The 23,145-nt window shown below is 42.4% G+C and overlaps 1 protein-coding gene across 1 annotated transcript in view; it reads right to left on the bottom strand.

Annotated features, from left to right (window-relative positions):
* Positions 1–23,145, bottom strand: part of DHTKD1 (dehydrogenase E1 and transketolase domain containing 1) — a 169,380-nt gene that overhangs the window by 22,595 nt on the left and 123,640 nt on the right. The window contains exon 16 of the mRNA XM_053716471.1: positions 17,723–17,808. Coding sequence (XP_053572446.1) covers positions 17,723–17,808 — 86 coding nt within the window. The remainder of the gene's footprint in view (positions 1–17,722; positions 17,809–23,145) is intronic.

The following is a 23,145-nucleotide window of genomic DNA, read 5'->3' as shown; positions in this document are numbered from 1 at the left end:
CCACTAGACTTTGCACCAGAGACGATGCAATCACAGCCATATCCAAGACACATTGGACACTGAACTTTCACTAAATGTCCAATACAGAGAGCTTAGGACACCCACAGCGGGATACAACTCCCAACATAAAGGGTGCTAGGCAATGGACACTGAACTTTCACTAAATGTCCAATACAGAGAGCTTAGGACACCCACAGCGGGATACAACTCCCAACATAAAGGGTGCTAGGCAATGGTAAAGCCACGCAGTCACTCTGGAAGGCCTTAAAGCTCTAGGGACAATTTCCACTAAGTCCAAAGACTAAAGTAACGTATAAGAAAACAGAAAACTCTGCTTAGGAATGCTAGCTGACACCAGAATCACGAGACGGATGAGAAACCAGGAGCTTTACCTGGGTTCAAGCCCACAACCTCCTGCTTCAGATGCGGTGGAGCTAACCACTATGCCACATCTCCCTTAGAAACTGAGTAGAGAAGCTAACAAAAGTCTCCAAGATCCTCAGATCCACTTCCCTGACACCTCTACAGCTCAAGGATTAAAGAAGGACCATGTATCCTAACCCCTGGTGGGAGAAAACCCACAAACACCTAAGCAGGGACAACACAGGAAAGAGGGGAGACAATCTAATCTGTACATCTCCAAAAATATGGGAGCAGACGCGATCCCGAAAGTAGAATAACCAAAAGGCTTTAACTTCCAGAACCAGGTGACCTGAGCCAACCCCAAGGGAGGGGAAAAAAGGCCCATCAACCTCAACCCGAAGGAAGAGAGATATTCATCAAGGAAAACAAAGTCCAAGAGGAGAACCTCAAAACATAAGATGAGGGAAATCACCCACGAGGAACAGAACGATGAGGACTGAGTACAATCCCCTGAAGCCCCACCCAAAGGCAGAAAAGAGAACCAGTCTGACATTTGAGAACAAAGGTTTCATGTACCATGTTTTAGCCCTGCAAGGGCAGAGCCTAAAACAATTTTATGGAGCTCATGGAAGGTTCACTTCACAAAAACTCTTAGCAAAAAGCAAAGATTATTCAATCTGAAGATACTCCAAGAATAATGAACTCCTCATCCGAGAGAGCAACACACCACCCAGCCAGGACAGCCGTTTAAACCGGCACCACGTGGATGATATAGACTGTAAGGAACAGAAATAATGTCCCTATCAGGACCAGCCTGCTACATAGGGTACTCCAAACTAAACTAGGCCAAAGAAAATTTGAGACCTCACAAGGACTCGATAAAAGGATTTAAAGACATAACAATGTACTAACACCTTAACATGCGACTTCCGCGGAAGTGCCAAAGCGACCACAAAATCGCTAGTATATAATTCCAGAGAAGAATATTTCCCAACGGAGAAATTATAACAGACATGAGCTTCTTAAAAAATAAAGAAAATACATCCTAACCGGATCAAATAATAGAAGAGCAGCACCCGCAGGTGAACGCCCAAGAAGAATAGGTACACCAACGAGACCAGCCAATCAGAGACCCCATTCTTCCACAGCTCAGAACTGGAATAAGATACCCAAAATAGAAAGAAAAATTGAAGACGACCAGGAGATTAACCTCATCCCCCACGTCTAACCCAGATTGCCGTCTGGAACAGAAGACAGAGAATCCCTTAACCTATTAGTACTGGGATCCTCCAGCACCGCAAAACATGCTGTAGCAGGACACGAAGGTGCGCCAGTCTATAACGAAAAGCAAGACTTACCTCCGCCAGGGCAACTGATGACCCCGACCCTGAGATTTGGGCCTCTGAAGCTTCAGAGGAGACAGCTTCCCCAGATGGCTGATCTGACCCAGGCGATCCCACGCCTGATGAGCCCCGTTTAGCATAACACGGACAGTTTCTCAGCAACACCTCCTCTCGAAGATGTAAATGCCCTAGGGCTATAGATATGGCCATGCGGAACCGTGTCATAACCTCTGGAAGAAACAAGCCGCCTTCCGGAGAAGGGGTAACGGCATTAGGGACACCTGCTTGCGTAGCCAAAGACGGTTCTAGGGGACGTGCCGCACTGGATATGGGATCCCAGGGGTGGATGGCTCAGCGGACTCTAAGTTCCCTGTAATGGGAGAAGAGAGCACTCTAGAGCGGCATTCGGAACATAACTGATGGGCATGGATTAACTGGGCCATTTCATACTCTTCACAAGAAGTAGAATCTAAATCAGAGACATCCGTCTCCAAAAAGTCAGAATCCTCCATAACTTGGTATATAGAAATTATGGACAGAAAAATAAAAAATGGCACCTTACACCCCCAATGGCTGGGGCACTCACCACCTCCTGAGACCCAGACAGCTTGCAAAACAGACTCTCTCCGTCGCCACGCGGTCAGGAATACGGAAATAGAGCACAGAAGCGTGACCGCGCCTTGTCACAAGGTGCACCGTGCAGGCCATAGAAAAGTGTGCCAAGGCCTACAAGAGCTGCGCAGCCTGACATGAAAAGGCCGTTATGTTCCGATCTAGCCACGAGCCCAAATAACACTACAGACAGAATCACATATAACAAACATGATTAAAGTCCCCCCTGTTCAATAACTCCACTCAGGAGATATTATCCCTTGATTTCTTATAAAGATAAAGGAGTCCCACTAAGACCCTGACTTCTTAGTTTACATTACTTTTTCACATCATAAAAGTAAAATGAAAGGTTCTTACCGGAATCAACGCCATGGAACAGGAACACGGCCCTTAAAGTGTGACAGATAGTAGCCTCACTTCTGACATGAGACTAGAGAGAAGAAAGCAGGCAGCAAAACTCGTCAACGCCGATTGCTAAGGAGCTGTTAACATGAGTCGGGATGGTTTCGCAGAAAGACTCTCCCTGCATCTCCGGACTCTAACCTTCATCCATGCTCTAACTGAGAGGCTGACAGGATTACTTAAAACTCCATTCCCATTTCGAAGAGTACTACCCTCCATAAGAGACTATATAAAAATCTTACGACACTTCTCTGCTAACCTCCTGTGATGAAAGGCAAAGAATGACTGGGGGACAAGGGAAGTGGGGGAGGTATTTAAGCCTTTGTCTTTGCCTCCTCCTGGTGGCCAGGTTCTGAATTCCCAAAACTAATGAATGCAGCTGTGGACTCTTCCCGTTTAAGGAGAAAACAGACCTAGATGAAGCCTTCTTATTGACATTAGATGCTGAAAAGTCTTTTGATAGGATTAAATGGGAATATAGGATCCAAACCAAAGTTGATTAAGTCTTCATCATGGTAAACATCAACCAAATACAGTAACTCTTCACAGAGAGTGTATTTTAATAAAATCAAGATACACAGCCATAGTTAAAACGCTCCACGCGTTCCACCAGATAAACTGCCCTTTTCAAGAGGAATCAGCTGTATTTCTTGATTTTATTACATTCTACCTTTTAAAATACACTCTTTGTGAAGAGTTGCTCTATCTGGGTAATGTTTTTTTGTTGTTGTTGCTTTAAGACTGATGGAATATTTTGAATAGTTTGCTGAGAACTTAGAAGATACATGACTATTGTATAATTCAATATGTACTTTTACATATTAAAAATGAACTATAAAGTTTTAGTTTTTTTCTTTCACTGTGGATAGTTTTAATTACTATCCCTTAAGACGATATTTTTTTCTCACTCATCTTGGATAGCTTAAATTACAATCCCATCTATAAAATATTATTGATGCACTAAAGAGTGTGTCTTTCCCCACTATGGATATTTTTTATTACTATCCCTTTAGATTGAATTGGTTGCACTAAGAGAGTATATTTTTGTTTTTTGTTTGTTCTTTAATTTAATTGAATTGTGAAATGATATGTTGATATGTATTATGCTACCTGGTTAAAATAAATACAAAGTTGCCTGTAAAATAAATATTAATCCTAAAATAGCTACAATATAATTATAATTTATATTGTAGATATATTAGGGTTTATTTTACAGGTAAGTATTTAGCTTTAAATAGGAATAATTTATTTAATAAGAGTTAATTTATTTCGTTAGATTTAAATTATATTTAACTTAGGGGGGTGTTAGGGTTAGACTTAGCTTTAGGGGTTAATACATTTATTAGAGTAGCGGCGAGGTCCGGTCGGCAGATTAGGGGTTAATAATTGTAGGTAGGTGGAGGCGACGTTGGGGGCGGCAGATTAGGGGTTAATAAATATAATATAGGGGTCGGCGGTGTTAGGGGCAGCAGATTAGGGGTACATAGGGATAATGTAGGTTGCGGCGGTGTACGGAGCGGCAGATTAGGGGTCAGCGATAGCCGGGGCGGCAGATTAGGGGTTAATAAGTGTAAGGTTAGGGGTGTTTAGACTCGGGGTACATGTTAGGGTGTTAGGTGCAGACATAGGAAGTGTTTCCCCATAGGAAACAATGGGGCTGCGTTAGGAGCTGAACGCTGCTTTTTTGCAGGTGTTAGGTTTTTTTTCAGCTCAAACTGCCCCATGGTTTTCTATGGGGGAATCGTGCACGAGCACGTTTTTGAAGCTGGCCGCCTCCGTAAGCACCGCTGGTATTGAGAGTTGCAGTGGCGGTAAATTATGCTCTACGCTCCCTTTTTGGAGCCTAACGCAGCCATTCTGTGAACTCTAAATACCAGCGGTATTTAAAAGGTGAGGGGGGAAAAAAAGAAAGCGTTAGCTACGCGGGTCGTTACCGAGAAAACTCTAAATCTAGCCGATAGTGAATAGCTTAGCTCCCCCTACAAAAAAAGGATTATCCCAAACCTTTTTAAACAGAAAGTGGAAACAAAAACAGAATTTATGTTTACCTGATAAATTACTTTCTCCAACGGTGTGTCCGGTCCACGGCGTCATCCTTACTTGTGGGATATTCTCTTCCCCAACAGGAAATGGCAAAGAGCCCAGCAAAGCTGGTCACATGATCCCTCCTAGGCTCCGCCTACCCCAGTCATTCGACCGACGTTAAGGAGGAATATTTGCATAGGAGAAACCATATGGTACCGTGGTGACTGTAGTTAAAGAAAATAAATTATCAGACCTGATTAAAAAAACCAGGGCGGGCCGTGGACCGGACACACCGTTGGAGAAAGTAATTTATCAGGTAAACATAAATTCTGTTTTCTCCAACATAGGTGTGTCCGGTCCACGGCGTCATCCTTACTTGTGGGAACCAATACCAAAGCTTTAGGACACGGATGAAGGGAGGGAGCAAATCAGGTCACCTAAATGGAAGGCACCACGGCTTGCAAAACCTTTCTCCCAAAAATAGCCTCAGAAGAAGCAAAAGTATCAAACTTGTAAAATTTGGTAAAAGTGTGCAGTGAAGACCAAGTCGCTGCCCTACATATCTGATCAACAGAAGCCTCGTTCTTGAAGGCCCATGTGGAAGCCACAGCCCTAGTGGAATGAGCTGTGATTCTTTCGGGAGGCTGCCGTCCGGCAGTCTCGTAAGCCAATCTGATGATGCTTTTAATCCAAAAAGAGAGAGAGGTAGAAGTTGCTTTTTGACCTCTCCTTTTACCGGAATAAACAACAAACAAGGAAGATGTTTGTCTAAAATCCTTTGTAGCATCTAAATAGAATTTTAGAGCGCGAACAACATCCAAATTGTGCAACAAACGTTCCTTCTTAGAAACTGGTTTCGGACACAGAGAAGGTACGATAATCTCCTGGTTAATGTTTTTTGTTAGAAACAACTTTTGGAAGAAAACCAGGTTTAGTACGTAAAACCACCTTATCTGCATGGAACACCAGATAAGGAGGAGAACACTGCAGAGCAGATAATTCTGAAACTCTTCTAGCAGAAGAAATTGCAACTAAAAACAAAACTTTCCAAGATAATAACTTAATATCAACGGAATGCAAGGGTTCAAACGGAACCCCCTGAAGAACTGAAAGAACTAAATTGAGACTCCAAGGAGGAGTCAAAGGTTTGTAAACAGGCTTAATTCTAACCAGAGCCTGAACAAAAGCTTGAACATCTGGCACAGCGGCCAGCTTTTTGTGAAGTAACACAGACAAGGCAGAAATCTGTCCCTTCAGGGAACTTGCAGATAAACCTTTTTCCAATCCTTCTTGAAGGAAGGATAGAATCCTAGGAATCTTAACCTTGTCCCAAGGGAATCCTTTAGATTCACACCAACAGATATATTTTTTCCAAATTTTGTGGTAAATCTTTCTAGTTACAGGCTTTCTGGCCTGAACAAGAGTATCGATAACAGGATCTGAGAACCCTCGCTTCGATAAGATCAAGCGTTCAATCTCCAAGCAGTCAGCTGGAGTGAAACCAGATTCGGATGTTCGAACGGACCCTGAACAAGAAGGTCTCGTCTCAAAGGTAGCTTCCAAGATGGAGCCGATGACATATTCACCAGATCTGCATACCAAGTCCTGCGTGGCCACGCAGGAGCTATCAAGATCACCGACGCCCTCTCCTGATTGATCCTGGCTACCAGCCTGGGGATGAGAGGAAACGGCGGGAACACATAAGCTAGTTTGAAGGTCCAAGGTGCTACTAGTGCATCCACTAGAGCCGCCTTGGGATCCTTGGATCTGGACCCGTAGCAAGGAACTTTGAAGTTCTGACGAGAGGCCATCAGATCCATGTCTGGAATGCCCCACAGCTGAGTGACTTGGGCAAAGATTTCCGGATGGAGTTCCCACTCCCCCGGATGCAATGTCTGACGACTCAGAAAATCCGCTTCCCAATTTTCCACTCCTGGGATGTGGATAGCAGACAGGTGGCAGGAGTGAGACTCCGCCCATAGAATGATTTTGGTCACTTCTTCCATCGCCAGGGAACTCCTTGTTCCCCCCTGATGGTTGATGTACGCAACCGTTGTCATGTTGTCTGATTGAAACCGTATGAACTTGGCCCTCGCTAGCTGAGGCCAAGCCTTGAGAGCATTGAATATCGCTCTCAGTTCCAGAATATTTATCGGTAGAAGAGATTCTTCCCGAGACCAAAGACCCTGAGCTTTCAGGGATCCCCAGACCGCGCCCCAGCCCATCAGACTGGCGTCGGTCGTGACAATGACCCACTCTGGTCTGCGGAATGTCATCCCTCGTGACAGGTTGTCCAGGGACAGCCACCAACGGAGTGAGTCTCTGGTCCTCTGATTTACTTGTATCTTCGGAGACAAGTCTGTATAGTCCCCATTCCACTGACTGAGCATGCACAGTTGTAATGGTCTTAGATGAATGCGTGCAAAAGGAACTATGTCCATTGCCGCTACCATCAACCCGATCACTTCCATGCACTGAGCTATGGAAGGAAGAGGAACGGAATGAAGTATCCGACAAGAGTCTAGAAGTTTTGTTTTTCTGGCCTCTGTCAGGAAAATCCTCATTTCTAAGGAGTCTATTATTGTTCCCAAGAAGGGAACCCTTGTTGACGGAGATAGAGAACTCTTTTCCACGTTCACTTTCCATCCGTGAGATCTGAGAAAGGCCAGGACAATGTCCGTGTGAGCCTTTGCTTGAGGAAGGGACGACGCTTGAATCAGAATGTCGTCCAAGTAAGGTACTACAGCAATGCCCCTTGGTCTTAGCACAGCTAGAAGGGACCCTAGTACCTTTGTGAAAATCCTTGGAGCAGTGGCTAATCCGAAAGGAAGCGCCACGAACTGGTAATGTTTGTCCATGAATGCAAACCTTAGGAACCGATGATGTTCCTTGTGGATAGGAATATGTAGATACGCATCCTTTAAATCCACCGTGGTCATGAATTGACCTTCCTGAATGGAAGGAAGAATAGTTCGAATGGTTTCCATCTTGAACGATGGAACCTTGAGAAAACAGAATTTATGTTTACCTGATAAATTACTTTCTCCAACGGTGTGTCCGGTCCACGGCGTCATCCTTACTTGTGGGATATTCTCTTCCCCAACAGGAAATGGCAAAGAGCCCAGCAAAGCTGGTCACATGATCCCTCCTAGGCTCCGCCTACCCCAGTCATTCGACCGACGTTAAGGAGGAATATTTGCATAGGAGAAACCATATGGTACCGTGGTGACTGTAGTTAAAGAAAATAAATTATCAGACCTGATTAAAAAAACCAGGGCGGGCCGTGGACCGGACACACCGTTGGAGAAAGTAATTTATCAGGTAAACATAAATTCTGTTTTCTCCAACATAGGTGTGTCCGGTCCACGGCGTCATCCTTACTTGTGGGAACCAATACCAAGCTTTAGGACACGGATGAAGGGAGGGAGCAAATCAGGTCACCTAAATGGAAGGCACCACGGCTTGCAAAACCTTTCTCCCAAAAATAGCCTCAGAAGAAGCAAAAGTATCAAACTTGTAAAATTTGGTAAAAGTGTGCAGTGAAGACCAAGTCGCTGCCCTACATATCTGATCAACAGAAGCCTCGTTCTTGAAGGCCCATGTGGAAGCCACAGCCCTAGTGGAATGAGCTGTGATTCTTTCAGGAGGCTGCCGTCCGGCAGTCTCGTAAGCCAATCTGATGATGCTTTTAATCCAAAAAGAGAGAGAGGTAGAAGTTGCTTTTTGACCTCTCCTTTTACCGGAATAAACAACAAACAAGGAAGATGTTTGTCTAAAATCCTTTGTAGCATCTAAATAGAATTTTAGAGCGCGAACAACATCCAAATTGTGCAACAAACGTTCCTTCTTTGAAACTGGTTTCGGACACAGAGAAGGTACGATAATCTCCTGGTTAATGTTCTTGTTAGAAACAACTTTTGGAAGAAAACCAGGTTTAGTACGTAAAACCACCTTATCTGCATGGAACACCAGATAAGGAGGAGAACACTGCAGAGCAGATAATTCTGAAACTCTTCTGGCAGAAGAAATTGCAACTAAAAACAAAACTTTCCAAGATAATAATTTAATATCAACGGAATGCAAGGGTTCAAACGGAACCCCCTGAAGAACTGAAAGAACTAAATTGAGACTCCAAGGAGGAGTCAAAGGTTTGTAAACAGGCTTAATTCTAACCAGAGCCTGAACAAAGGCTTGAACATCTGGCACAGCAGCCAGTTTTTTGTGAAGTAACACCGACAAGGCAGAAATCTGTCCCTTCAGGGAACTTGCAGATAATCCTTTTTCCAATCCTTCTTGAAGGAAGGATAGAATCCTAGGAATCTTAACCTTGTCCCAAGGGAATCCTTTAGATTCACACCAACAGATATATTTTTTCCAAATTTTGTGGTAAATCTTTCTAGTTACAGGCTTTCTGGCCTGAACAAGAGTATCGATAACAGAATCTGAGAATCCTCGCTTCGATAAAATCAAGCGTTCAATCTCCAAGCAGTCAGCTGGAGTGAAACCAGATTCGGATGTTCGAACGGACCCTGAACAAGAAGGTCTCGTCTCAAAGGTAGCTTCCAAGGTGGAGCCGATGACATATTCACCAGATCTGCATACCAAGTCCTGCGTGGCCACGCAGGAGCTATCAAGATCACCGACGCCCTCTCCTGATTGATCCTGGCTACCAGCCTGGGGATGAGAGGAAATGGCGGGAACACATAAGCTAGTTTGAAGGTCCAAGGTGCTACTAGTGCATCCACTAGAGCCGCCTTGGGATCCCTGGATCTGGACCCGTAGCAAGGAACTTTGAAGTTCTGACGAGAGGCCATCAGATCCATGTCTGGAATGCCCCACAGCTGAGTGACTTGGGCAAAAATTTCCGGATGAAGTTCCCACTCCCCCGGATGCAATGTCTGACGACTCAGAAAATCCGCTTCCCAATTTTCCACTCCTGGGATGTGGATAGCAGACAGGTGGCAGGAGTGAGACTCCGCCCATAGAATGATTTTGGTCACTTCTTCCATCGCTAGGGAACTCCTTGTTCCCCCTGATGGTTGATGTACGCAACAGTTGTCATGTTGTCTGATTGAAACCGTATGAGCTTGGCCTCCGCTAGCTGAGGCCAAGCCTTGAGAGCATTGAATATCGCTCTCAGTTCCAGAATATTTATCGGTAGAAGAGACTCTTCCCGAGACCAAAGACCCTGAGCTTTCAGGGATCCCCAGACCGCGCCCCAGTCCATCAGACTGGCGTCGGTCGTGACAATGACCCACTCTGGTCTGCGGAATGTCATCCCTTGTGACAGGTTGTCCAGGGACAGCCACCAACGGAGTGAGTCTCTGGTCCTCTGATTTACTTGTATCTTCGGAGACAAGTCTGTATAGTCCCCATTCCACTGACTGAGCATGCACAGTTGTAATGGTCTTAGATGAATGCGCACAAAAGGAACTATGTCCATTGCCGCTACCATCAACCCGATCACTTCCATGCACTGAGCTATGGAAGGAAGAGGAACGGAATGAAGTATCCGACAAGAGTCTAGAAGTTTTGTTTTTCTGGCCTCTGTTAGAAAAATCCTCATTTCTAAGGAGTCTATAATTGTTCCCAAGAAGGGAACCCTTGTTGACGGGGATAGAGAACTCTTTTCCACGTTCACTTTCCATCCGTGAGATCTGAGAAAGGCCAGGACGATGTCCGTGTGAGGCCTTTGCTTGAGGAAGGGACGACGCTTGAATCAGAATGTCGTCCAAGTAAGGTACTACAGCAATGCCCCTTGGTCTTAGCACAGCTAGAAGGGACCCTAGTACCTTTGTGAAAATCCTTGGAGCAGTGGCTAATCCGAAAGGAAGCGCCACGAACTGGTAATGTTTGTCCAGGAATGCGAACCTTAGGAACCGATGATGTTCCTTGTGGATAGGAATATGTAGATACGCATCCTTTAAATCCACCGTGGTCATGAATTGACCTTCCTGGATGGAAGGAAGAATAGTTCGAATGGTTTCCATCTTGAACGATGGAACCTTGAGAAACTTGTTTAAGATCTTGAGATCTAAGATTGGTCTGAACTATGAACAGATTGGAGTAGAACCCCATCCCTTGTTCTCTTAATGGAACAGGATGAATCACTCCCATTTTTAACAGGTCTTCTACACAATGTAAGAATGCCTGTCTTTTTATGTGGTCTGAAGACAACTGAGACCTGTGGAACCTCCCCCTTGGGGGAAGTCCCTTGAATTCCAGAAGATAACCTTGGGAGACTATTTCTAGCGCCCAAGGATCCAGAACATCTCTTGCCCAAGCCTGAGCGAAGAGAGAGAGTCTGCCCCCCACCAGATCCGGTCCCGGATCGGGGGCCAACATTTCATGCAGTCTTGGTAGCAGTGGCAGGTTTCTTGGCCTGCTTTCCCTTGTTCCAGCCTTGCATTGGTCTCCAAGCTGGCTTGGCTTGAGAAGTATTACCCTCTTGCTTAGAGGACGTAGCACCTTGGGCTGGTCCGTTTCTACGAAAGGGACGAAAATTAGGTTTATTTTTTGCCTTGAAAGGCCGATCCTGAGGAAGGGCGTGGCCCTTACCCCCAGTGATATCAGAGATAATCTCTTTCAAGTCAGGGCCAAACAGCGTTTTCCCTTGAAAGGAATGTTAAGTAGCTTGTTCTTGGAAGACGCATCAGCCGACCAAGATTTCAACCAAAGCGCTCTGCGCGCCACAATAGCAAACCCAGAATTCTTAGCCGCTAACCTAGCCAATTGCAAAGTGGCGTCTAGGGTGAAAGAATTAGCCAATTTGAGAGCATTGATACTGTCCATAATCTCCTCATAAGGAGGAGAATCACTATCGACCGCCTTTATCAGCTCATCGAACCAGAAACATGCGGCTGTAGCGACAGGGACAATGCATGAAATTGGTTGTAGAAGGTAACCCTGCTGAACAAACATCTTTTTAAGCAAACCTTCTAATTTTTTATCCATAGGATCTTTGAAAGCACAACTATCCTCTATGGGTATAGTGGTGCGTTTGTTTAAAGTGGAAACCGCTCCCTCGACCTTGGGGACTGTCTGCCATAAGTCCTTTCTGGGGTCGACCATAGGAAACAATTTTTTAAATATGGGGGGAGGGACGAAAGGAATACCGGGCCTTTCCCATTCTTTATTAACAATGTCCGCCACCCGCTTGGGTATAGGAAAAGCTTCTGGGAGCCCCGGCACCTCTAGGAACTTGTCCATTTTACATAGTTTCTCTGGGATGACCAACTTGTCACAATCATCCAGAGTGGATAATACCTCCTTAAGCAGAATGCGGAGATGTTCCAACTTAAATTTAAATGCAATCACATCAGGTTCAGCCTGTTGAGAAATGTTCCCTGAATCAGTAATTTTTCCCTCAGACAAACCTCCCTGGCCCCATCAGACTGGGTTAGGGGCCCTTCAGAGATATTAGTATCAGCGTTGCCATGCTCTTCAGTATCTAAAACAGAGCAGCCGCGCTTACGCTGACAAGTGTTCATTTTGGCTAAAATGTTTTTGACAGAATTATCCATTACAGCCGTTAATTGTTGCATAGTAAGGAGTATTGGCGCGCTAGATGTACTAGGGGCCTCCTGAGTGGGCAAGACTCGTGTAGACGAAGGAGGGAATGATGCAGTACCATGCTTACTCCCCTCACTTGAGGAATCATCTTGGGCATCATTGTCATTATCACATAAATCACATTTATTTAAATGAATAGGAATTCTGGCTTCCCCACATTCAGAACACAGTCTATCTGGTAGTTCAGACATGTTAAACAGGCATAAACTTGATAACAAAGTACAAAAACGTTTTAAAATAAAACCGCTACTGTCACTTTAAATTTTAAACTGAACACACTTTATTACTGCAATTGCGAAAAAACATGAAGGAATTGTGCAAATTTGGAAGCTTTAACCCTTAAAATAACGGAACCGGAGCCGTTTTAAACTTTAACCCCTTTACAGTCCCTGGTATCTGCTTTGCTGAGACCCAACCAAGCCCAAAGGGGAATACGATACCAAATGACGCCTTCAGAAAGTCTTTTCTAAGTATCAGAGCTCCTCTCACATGCGACTGCATGCCATGCCTCTCAAAAACAAGTGCGCCACACCGGCGCGAAAATGAGGCTCTGCTTATGCTTTGGGAAAGCCCCTAAGGAATAAGGTGTCTAATACAGTGCCTGCCGATATTATTATATCAAAATACCCAGATAAAATGATTCCTCAAGGCTAAATATGTGTTAATAATGAATCGATTTAGCCAGAAAAAGTCTACAGTCTTAATAAGCCCTTGTGAAGCCCTTATTTACGATCGTAATAAACATGGCTTACCGGATCCCATAGGGAAAATGACAGCTTCCAGCATTACATCGTCTTGTTAGAATGTGTCATACCTCAAGCAGCAAGAGACTGCACACTGTTCCCCCAACTGAAGTTAATTGCTCTCAACAGTCCTGTGTGGAACAGCCATGGATTTTAGTTACGGTTGCTAAAATCATTTTCCTCATACAAACAGAAATCTTCATCTCTTTTCTGTTTCTGAGTAAATAGTACATACCAGCACTATTTCAAAATAACAAACTCTTGATTGAATAATAAAAACTACAGTTAAACACTAAAAAACTCTAAGCCATCTCCGTGGAGATGTTGCCTGTACAACGGCAAAGAGAATGACTGGGGTAGGCGGAGCCTAGGAGGGATCATGTGACCAGCTTTGCTGGGCTCTTTGCCATTTCCTGTTGGGGAAGAGAATATCCCACAAGTAAGGATGACGCCGTGGACCGGACACACCTATGTTGGAGAAACTTGTTTAAGATCTTGAGATCTAAGATTGGTCTGAACGTTCCCTCTTTTTTGGGAACTATGAACAGATTGGAGTAGAACCCCATCCCTTGTTCTCTTAATGGAACAGGATGAATCACTCCCATTTTTAACAGGTCTTCTACACAATGTAAGAATGCCTGTCTTTTTATGTGGTCTGAAGACAACTGAGACCTGTGGAACCTCCCCCTTGGGGGAAGTGCCTTGAATTCCAGAAGATAACCTTGGGAGACAATTTCTAGCGCCCAAGGATCCAGAACATCTCTTGCCCAAGCCTGAGCGAAGAGAGAGAGTCTGCCCCCCACCAGATCCGGTCCCGGATCGGGGGCCAACATTTCATGCTGTCTTGGTAGCAGTGGCAGGTTTCTTGGCCTGCTTTCCCTTGTTCCAGCCTTGCATTGGTCTCCAAGCTGGCTTGGCTTGAGAAGTATTACCCTCTTGCTTAGAGGACGTAGCACTTTGGGTTGGTCCGTTTCTACGAAAGGGACGAAAATTAGGTTTATTTTTGGCCTTGAAAGGCCGATCCTGAGGAAGGGCGTGGCCCTTACCCCCAGTGATATCAGAGATAATCTCTTTCAAGTCAGGGCCAAACAGCGTTTTCCCCTTGAAAGGAATGTTAAGTAGTTTGTTCTTGGAAGACGCATCAGCCGACCAAGATTTCAACCAAAGCGCTCTGCGCGCCACAATAGCAAACCGTGAATTCTTAGCCGCTAACCTAGCCAATTGCAAAGTGGCGTCTAGGGTGAAAGAATTAGCCAATTTGAGAGCATTGATTCTGTCCATAATCTCCTCATAAGGAGGAGAATCACTATCGACCGCCTTTATCAGCTCATCGAACCAGAAACATGCGGCTGTAGCGACAGGGACAATGCATGAAATAGGTTGTAGAAGGTAACCCTGCTGAACAAACATTTTCTTAAGCAAACCTTCTAATTTTTTATCCATAGGATCTTTGAAAGCACAACTATCCTCTATGGGTATAGTGGTGCGTTTGTTTAAAGTGGAAACCGCTCCCTCGACCTTGGGGACTGTCTGCCATAAGTCCTTTCTGGGGTCGACCATAGGAAACAATTTTTTAAATATGGGGGGAGGGACGAAAGGAATACCGGGCCTTTTCCCATTCTTTATTAACAATGTCCGCCACCCGCCTTGGGTATAGGAAAAGCTTCTGGGAGCCCCGGCACCTCTAGGAACTTGTCCATTTTACATAGTTTCTCTGGGATGACCAACTTGTCACAATCATCCAGAGTGGATAATACCTCCTTAAGCAGAATGCGGAGATGTTCCAACTTAAATTTAAATGCAATCACATCAGGTTCAGCTTGTTGAGAAATGTTCCCTGAATCAGTAATTTCTCCCTCAGACAAAACCTCCCTGGCCCCATCAGACTGGGTTAGGGGCCCTTCAGAAATATTATTATCAGCGTCGTCATGCTCTTCAGTATCTAAAACAGAGCAATCGCGCTTACGCTGATAAGTGTTCATTTTGGCTAAAATGTTTTTGACAGAATTATCCATTACAGCCGTTAATTGTTGCATAGTAAGGAGTATTGGCGCGCTAGATGTACTAGGGGCCTCCTGAGTGGGCAAGACTCGTGTAGACGAAGGAGGGAATGATGCAGTACCATGCTTACTCCCCTCACTTGAGGAATCATCTTGGGCATCATTGTCATTGTCACATAAATCACATTTATTTAAATGAATAGGAATTCTGGCTTCCCCACATTCAGAACACAGTCTATCTGGTAGTTCAGACATGTTAAACAGGCATAAACTTGATAACAAAGTACAAAAAACGTTTTAAAATAAAACCGTTACTGTCACTTTAAATTTTAAACTGAACACACTTTATTACTGCAATTGCGAAAAAAACATGAAGGAATTGTTCAAAATTCACCAAATTTTCACCACAGTGTCTTAAAGCCTTAAAAGTATTGCACACCAAATTTGGAAGCTTTAACCCTTAAAATAACGGAACCGGAGCCGTTTTGAACTTTAACCCCCCTTACAGTCTCTGGTATCTGCTTTGCTGAGACCCAACCAAGCCCAAAGGGGAATACGATACCAAATGACGCCTTCAGAAAGCCTTTTCTAAGTATCAGAGCTCCTCTCACATGCGACTGCATGCCATGCCTCTCAAAAACAAGTGCGCCACACCGGCGCGAAAATGAGGCTCTGCCTATGCTTTGGGAAAGCCCCTAAGAATAAGGTGTCTAAAACAGTGCCTGCCGATATTATTATATCAAAATACCCAGATAAAATGATTCCTCAAGGCTAAATATGTGTTAATAATGAATCGATTTAGCCCAGAAAAAGTCTACAGTCTTAATAAGCCCTTGTGAAGCCCTTATTTACAATCGTAATAAACATGGCTTACCGGATCCCATAGGGAAAATGACAGCTTCCAGCATTACATTGTCTTGTTAGAATGTGTCATACCTCAAGCAGCAAGAGACTGCTCACTGTTCCCCCAACTGAAGTTAATTGCTCTCAACAGTCCTGTGTGGAACAGCCATGGATTTTAGTGACGGTTGCTAAAATCATTTTCCTCATACAAACAGAAATCTTCATCTCTTTTCTGTTTCTGAGTAAATAGTACATGCCAGCACTATTTCAAAATAACAAACTCTTGATTGAATAATAAAAACTACAGTTAAACACTAAAAAACTCTAAGCCATCTCCGTGGAGATGTTGCCTGTACAACGGCAAAGAGAATGACTGGGGTAGGCGGAGCCTAGGAGGGATCATGTGACCAGCTTTGCTGGGCTCTTTGCCATTTCCTGTTGGGGAAGAGAATATCCCACAAGTAAGGATGACGCCGTGGACCGGACACACCTATGTTGGAGAAATAGAGGGTGCTCCTGCAAGAGTCTGCTATACCTATCACACAACAATGCTCATACAATTTGTCTTATTAAAAAGTTTTTAACAATTTTATTTAAAATCTAAGCAACTAAAAGGATGTCAAAACATAATATATAAATAACAATATATAAATGAACCACCAGTGGTATTGCAATAAACGTTTAAAATCTGATACTTCTACATACAATATAAGATGTGATCTTGAAAAAGGCTGAATGATGCGCACCCTCTCTTTTGTTTGTAGATTTGCGTCAAGAATACAGGTGTGTTTCATGTTCTTGCATGCTTTTAGAAAGGTATTCCAGGCCAATATACATATACAACACTGGTTTTCAAACCTGTCCCCAGGGCTCCCTAACAGGCCACATTTTGAGGATATCTGAACTGGAAAAGGGAAATAATCAGCTGATTAGTAACCATGGTTATTTTATCTGCTCTCACCCAAGGTAATACTGCAAACCTGACCTGTTACAGAGGCTTGAGGACAGGTTTGAAAACCAGTGATATACAAGAAAGAGAAGTGCTAAACCAGGAACGAACAACTCAGCGGCTTGTTCTCTAGAGTCACCACCTGGGAGCAGCCTTTTTTGGCCCAATTGTGTCTATCACAGAGGAGAACTTTCCTGAAGTACATCAGTCTGATTCCGCCTAACAAGGTCAGTCCAGCCCCGAAATACCAGACAATCCTCTTCTGAATGAGGAAAATGGCAATATGGTTGCCCGAAGCATGAAATATTGTCTTATTATCTGTGTCTATGGTGAGGGGTGGTAAAAGTATTTAGGGCTATGGGTTATTTTATATTGTAATAACAATCACCTGGCAGATGGACAGACACAAGTTGAAAGAAAAGAGACAAAATGTCATCTAGAGGGGCATGAGAACTTAATTCCCTCAATACTAAAGGTTATAATTACTCCCATGATGTTGTTTATCAGGTACATATAAGCAAAACAAAAAATAATTGTTTGCACTTTTTAAGCCACCAATCTGCAAGCGCTACCCAGGTGTTGAACCAAAAATGGGCCAACTCCTAAGCTTACATTTCTGCTTTTTCAAATAAAGATACAAATAGAAAGAAGAAAAAAATGATAATAGGAGTAAATTAGAAAATTGCTTAAAATTGCCTGCTCTATCTGAATCACAAAAGAAAAAAAAAAGTGTTTCATATCACTTTAAAGTTAACGAGAGTGGGCAAGTTATATCCTATATGTATTGAGCATGGTGTTTAGTTGGCACAATAAAACAAATACTGAAACGTAACCACAGCATAGAGATAATTAAAAAGAAAACAACTTTACCTTATAGCCCAATTGTTTTTCAATCCTGGGTGCAATAAAAGTCCAGGGACCCATATTCTGTGGTTCTTCTTGGCTCCAGATAAAATCTGTAAAACAGTAAACATTATGACTGGTTTTAAGCAAACAGATTTTTGTTCTGCACTGTATAAGATATAGGAGGCATTGTTCCAAATACTTGTTACTAGTATTGGTGGTAAATCTAAACAATTTTGGGCTAAATTATGAGTGGAGCACTAACAGTTACGCGCAAGCATGTTTTCGCATATCAGGTTTTTCGCTCCTCAGGTTAGTGAATCCTCAGAGCTCTGGTTAACTCTTTCTTGAAACAAAAAAAAGTGTCACATTAAAAATACATTGCAAAGTACACTTACACTCATAATAACACTATCTAATAAAAATTCTTATAAAAAAATAATATATAATGCACAAAAAAAGTTATAAGGGTTCAAAGATATGAGGTCTTAGGTGTTAGAAAAATAAATCAGGCAAAGGGCTTTAACATAGAGATACTGTCAGGCTATGTAGATAGCAACAGAGATTAGGATCTCAACTGCTGACCTAGCAGACAAAATGTGTAATATGTATCACCTTGAATGCTGAACTATCTTTTTTATAGCCTAGGTTTACTTAGTGACTTTTATAGAAATGAAATTCAGATAGCTGCTATACTTGTATATGAAGTTGCAACTGAGAGTTAGGATAGGTAGCTTCTTGTAGATTTATTAACTTATAGGACAAGTAAATCTAATGTATATAATAAAACAACTCTGCAATATACTTTCATTATTTATTTTGTCCTATTTGCCTGTAATTCCATTCTGAAATGGTGAGCTTTTCAGTTCCTGTTAGAAATGGAAGTGCAGAACACTGTTAAATCCAGTACAACCATTGGCTGCACACTCTAATGACCTATTATAACTGTCCCCTAATTGGCCACAGCAGAGAAGGTAACACAAGTTACAACATGGCAGCTCCCAGTGTTTTATAGACACTAAAACTTTACACTTATTTTGTCACTTTTTAAACAACTAATGAAACATCTACATGTTAGTCATGGACTAATCTTTTCTTTGAATGCATCATTCTATCTAGCATTTATTTAGTGTTTAATGTCCCTTTAAATAGGGGAGTAACCAGGTGAACAGGAAATCAAAGGTAGGAAGGAAAAGCTGGACTGGAATCCTCACAGATACATACATATATATGTATAAAGATGTGTGTACATTTGTATTTATATGTGTATATATGTATTTATATGTAATTACAGACAAATATACTCATATAAACACATATGTACACACACACCTATAGTTTCATTTTATATTATTATTATAATTATTATTCTGTATTTATAAAGAGCCAACCGATTCCGCAGCGCTGTTCATGGGTAACATAGTAACATAGTAGATAAGGTTGAAAAAAGACTGCAGTCCATCGAGTTCAACCTATACAAATCTAAAATACTTACAAAAAGCTCCAGTTAAACTTAAATAACCCCATTAACCCTTTAAGGACACAGCTTTCAGTTTGCTCAATTGTTTTATGACGGAAAAATTCCGTCATATGTCCTTAAGAGGTTAAAATGTGACCCATTTAATACTAGCAATAATATCCATGAATTTTGTTTATATACAGAAATTTATCCAGACTATTTTTAAATGTATCTATGGTATTGGCATTCACTACCTCCTTTGGTAATGAGTTCCACAATTTTATTGCTCTTACAGTGAAAAAACGTTTCCGTTGCAGGAGATTAAATCTCCTTTCCTCCAACCTTAAATTATGACCTCTTGTCAGAAACAATTTTCTTGGAATAAAAAGAGCTTCTGCCATCTCTGTATATGGGCCTTGAATATATTTATATAAAGTAATCATGTCACCTCTCAAGCGCCTTTTTTCTAAAGAGAACAGACCCAGTTTGGTTAGCCTCTCCTCATATGTTAATTTCTCAAAAATAAAAAAGTACAGTACAATATAAAAGACACCAGACAAAGTTTGACCCACAAATACAGGGGGAATTGAGGGCCCTGTTCCCGTGGGAACTTACAATCTAGATGGGTAGGAGGGTGAGAAACAGGAGGTGGGGACTGCAAAGGTTAGAATGATGTTAGTGTAGAGTTAGATGAGGGCAGCTATTAGGCAATTGGTATTAATTTGTTACTGATTTGAAGATAAGCTTCCATGAACAGAAAGGTCTTTAGGGAGCGTTTAAAGGAGGAAAGGTTAGGGGAGAGTCTGACAGCTCTAGGAAGTGTATTCCAGATGGTTGGTGCAGCACAAGAGAAGTCCTGTAGCCTAGCATGGGAGGAGGTGATGGTAGAAGATGCAAGGAGGAGGTCATTGTTGGATCTTAGGGGGCGGGCTGGAGTATATTTGTTGATGAATGAGGACAGGTAGGGGGGGGGCTGCGTTGGTAAGGGCTTTGTAGGACAGGATGAGAATTTTGAATTTAATTCTACTGTGGATGGGTAGCCAGTGAAGGGACTCGCAGAGAGGTGCAGCAGATACAGAGCGTCGGGAGAGGTGGATTAGCCTAGCAGAGGATTTAGGATGGGGAGAGGCGGGAGAGAGGGAGGCCAGTTAGTAGGTTATTACAGTAGTCAAGTCGGGAGATTACCAGGGAGTGGATTAGCCTTTTAGTAGTTTCAGCATTAAGAAATGGACGAATTTTGGAGATATTGCGTAGGTGGTTTGCGACAGGAGGAAGAGAGCAATTGGATGTGGGGTATGAAGGACAGATTGGAGTCAAGTGTAACTCCTAGGCAGCGGACTTGGGGTGATTGGGAGATAGTGGTGTCACCAACAGTGATTGAAAAGTTACGAACCAGGGTAGAATTAGAGGGGGGGGGGGATTAGAAGGAGTTAATTGGTGATATTTTAACTAAAAATAGACTAACTTAAACCTAAGTGATATTAGATTTAAATAAAAAGGCATCTCCTTAAAGATGCCGAGATTATAGGCAGGCACACTTAAAATATACTAGGTTCCAAAAGTAAATATTATTCCAAACTGCGTTTCAAAAATATTAGGCAGTGCTATATTAATGTCCAATAACAACTGAAACTCAAAGGCTTACATAAGTTAAGAAATAAATCCTGCCGTCTATATATGATGTATTAGGGCTCCCAGTTAAAAATCTGTAAAATTGCCTCATAATTCTACAGCAAAAATCATCCTGCTGAAAAATTACAAGTGAAACATTAAGTGAGTAAATAAAAGTAACTGCGGCTAACTTCTACTGAGCCCTGTAGAGAGCTTACAGTATACAGGTTGAGGGAGCAGAGGCATAAGGTTTGAGGTATCTTGTCACGTGGATTGTAGTTGCAGCAGTGAGTCAAGGCAGATCAGGATTTATTTTGGGTAGGATGAAAAACAAAGGAGAGATAGTAAGCCTCTCTGAAAAAACATAATTTATGTAAGTATTTACCTGATAAATTAATTTCTTTCATATTGGCAAGAGTCCATGACCTAGTGACGTATGGGATATCCAATCCTACCAGGAGGGGCAAAGTTTCCCTAACCTCAAAATGCCTATAAATACACCCCTCACCACACCCACAATTCAATTTAACGAATAGCCAAGAAGTGGGTGATGAAGAAAGGGAGTAAAAAGCATCAACAAAGGAATTTGGAAATAATTGTGCTTTATACATAAAAATCATAACCACCATAAAAAGGGTGGGCCTCATGGACTCTTGCCAATATGAAAGAAATGAATTTATCAGGTAAATTCTTACATAAATTATGTTTTCTTTCATGTAATTGGCAAGAGTCCATGAGCTAGTGACGTATGGGATATCAATACCCAAGATGTGGAACTCCACACAAGAGTCAATAGAGAGGGAGGGATAAAAATAAACAACAGCCATAATCCGCTGAAAAAATAATCCATAACCCAAAATATAAGTTTATTCTTTAAATGATAGAAAAAACTTAAAACATCAGCAGAAGAATCAAATTGAAACAGCTGCCTGAAGAACTTTTCTACCAAAAACTGCTTCTGAAGAAGCAAATACATCAAAATGGTAGAATTTAGTAAATGTATGTAAAGAAGACCAAGTTGCCGCTCTGCAAATTTGATCAACTGACGCTTCATTCTTAAAAGCCCACAAAGTGGAGACTGATCTAGTAGAATAAGCTGTAATTCTCTGAGGCGGGGCCTGACCCGACTCTAAATAAGCTTGAAGAATCAAAAGCTTTAACCAAGAAGCCAAGGAAATAGCAGAAGCCTTCTGACCTTTCCTAGGACCAGTAAATATAACAAATAGACTAGAAGTCTTCCTGAAATCTTTAGTAGCTTCAACATAATATTTCAAAGCTCTTACCACATCCAAAGAATGTAAGGATCTTTCCAAAGCATTCTTAGGATTAGGACACAAGGAAGGGACAACAATTTCTCTACTAATGTTGTTAGAATTCACAACTTTAGGTAAAAAAAGTGAAGTCCACAAAACCGACTTATCCTGATGAAAAATCAAAAAAGGAGATTCACAAGAAAGAGCAGATAGCTCAGAAACTCTTCTGGCAGAAGAGATGGCCAAAAGGAACAACACTTTCCAAGAAAGTAGTTTAATGTCCAAAGAAGGCATAGGCTCAAATGGAGGAGCCTGTAACTCCCTCAAAACCAAGTTAAGACTCCAAGGAGGAGAAATTGATTTAATGACAGGCTTAATACAAACTAAAGCCTGTACAAAACAATGAATATCAGGAAGTTTAGCAATCTTTCTGTGAAAGAGCAGAGATTTGTCCCTTCAAGGAACTTGCAGACAAACCCTTATCTAAACCATCCTGAAAAAACTGTAAAATTCTAGGAATTCTAAAAGAATGCCAAGATAATTTAAGAGAAGAACACCATGAAATGTAAGTCTTCCAAACTCGATAATAAATCTTTCTAGAGACAGATTTACAAGCTTGTAACATAGTATTAATCACTGAGTCAGAGAAACCTCTATGACTTAGCACTAAGCGTTCAATTTCCATACCTTCAAATTTAATGATTTGAGATCCTGATGGAAAAACTGACCTTGAGACAGTAGGTCCGGCCTTAACGGAAGTGGCCAAGGTTGGCAACTGGACATCCGAACAAGATCCGCATACCAAAACCTGTGAGACCATGCTGGAGCCACCAGCAACACAAACGATTGTTCCATGATGATTTTGGAGATCACTCTCGGAAGAAGAACTAGAGGAAGGAAAATATAAGCAGGTTGATAACACCAACGAACTGTCAGCGCATCCACTGCTTCCGCCTGAACATCCCTGGACCTGGACAGGTATCTGGGAAGTTTCTTGTTTAGATGAGAGGCCATCAGATCTATCTCTGTAAGACCCCACATCTGAACAATCTGAGAAAACACATCTGCATGGAGGGACCACTCCCCCGGATGTAAAGTCTGATGGCTGAGATAATCCGCCTCCCAAT

The sequence above is a fragment of the Bombina bombina genome, chromosome 6 (genome assembly GCF_027579735.1).
Source record: "Bombina bombina isolate aBomBom1 chromosome 6, aBomBom1.pri, whole genome shotgun sequence".
NCBI lineage: Eukaryota > Metazoa > Chordata > Amphibia > Anura > Bombinatoridae > Bombina > Bombina bombina.
Note: the sequence above shows the minus strand (reverse complement) of the source record. Positions and strands in the feature narration are given on the sequence as shown.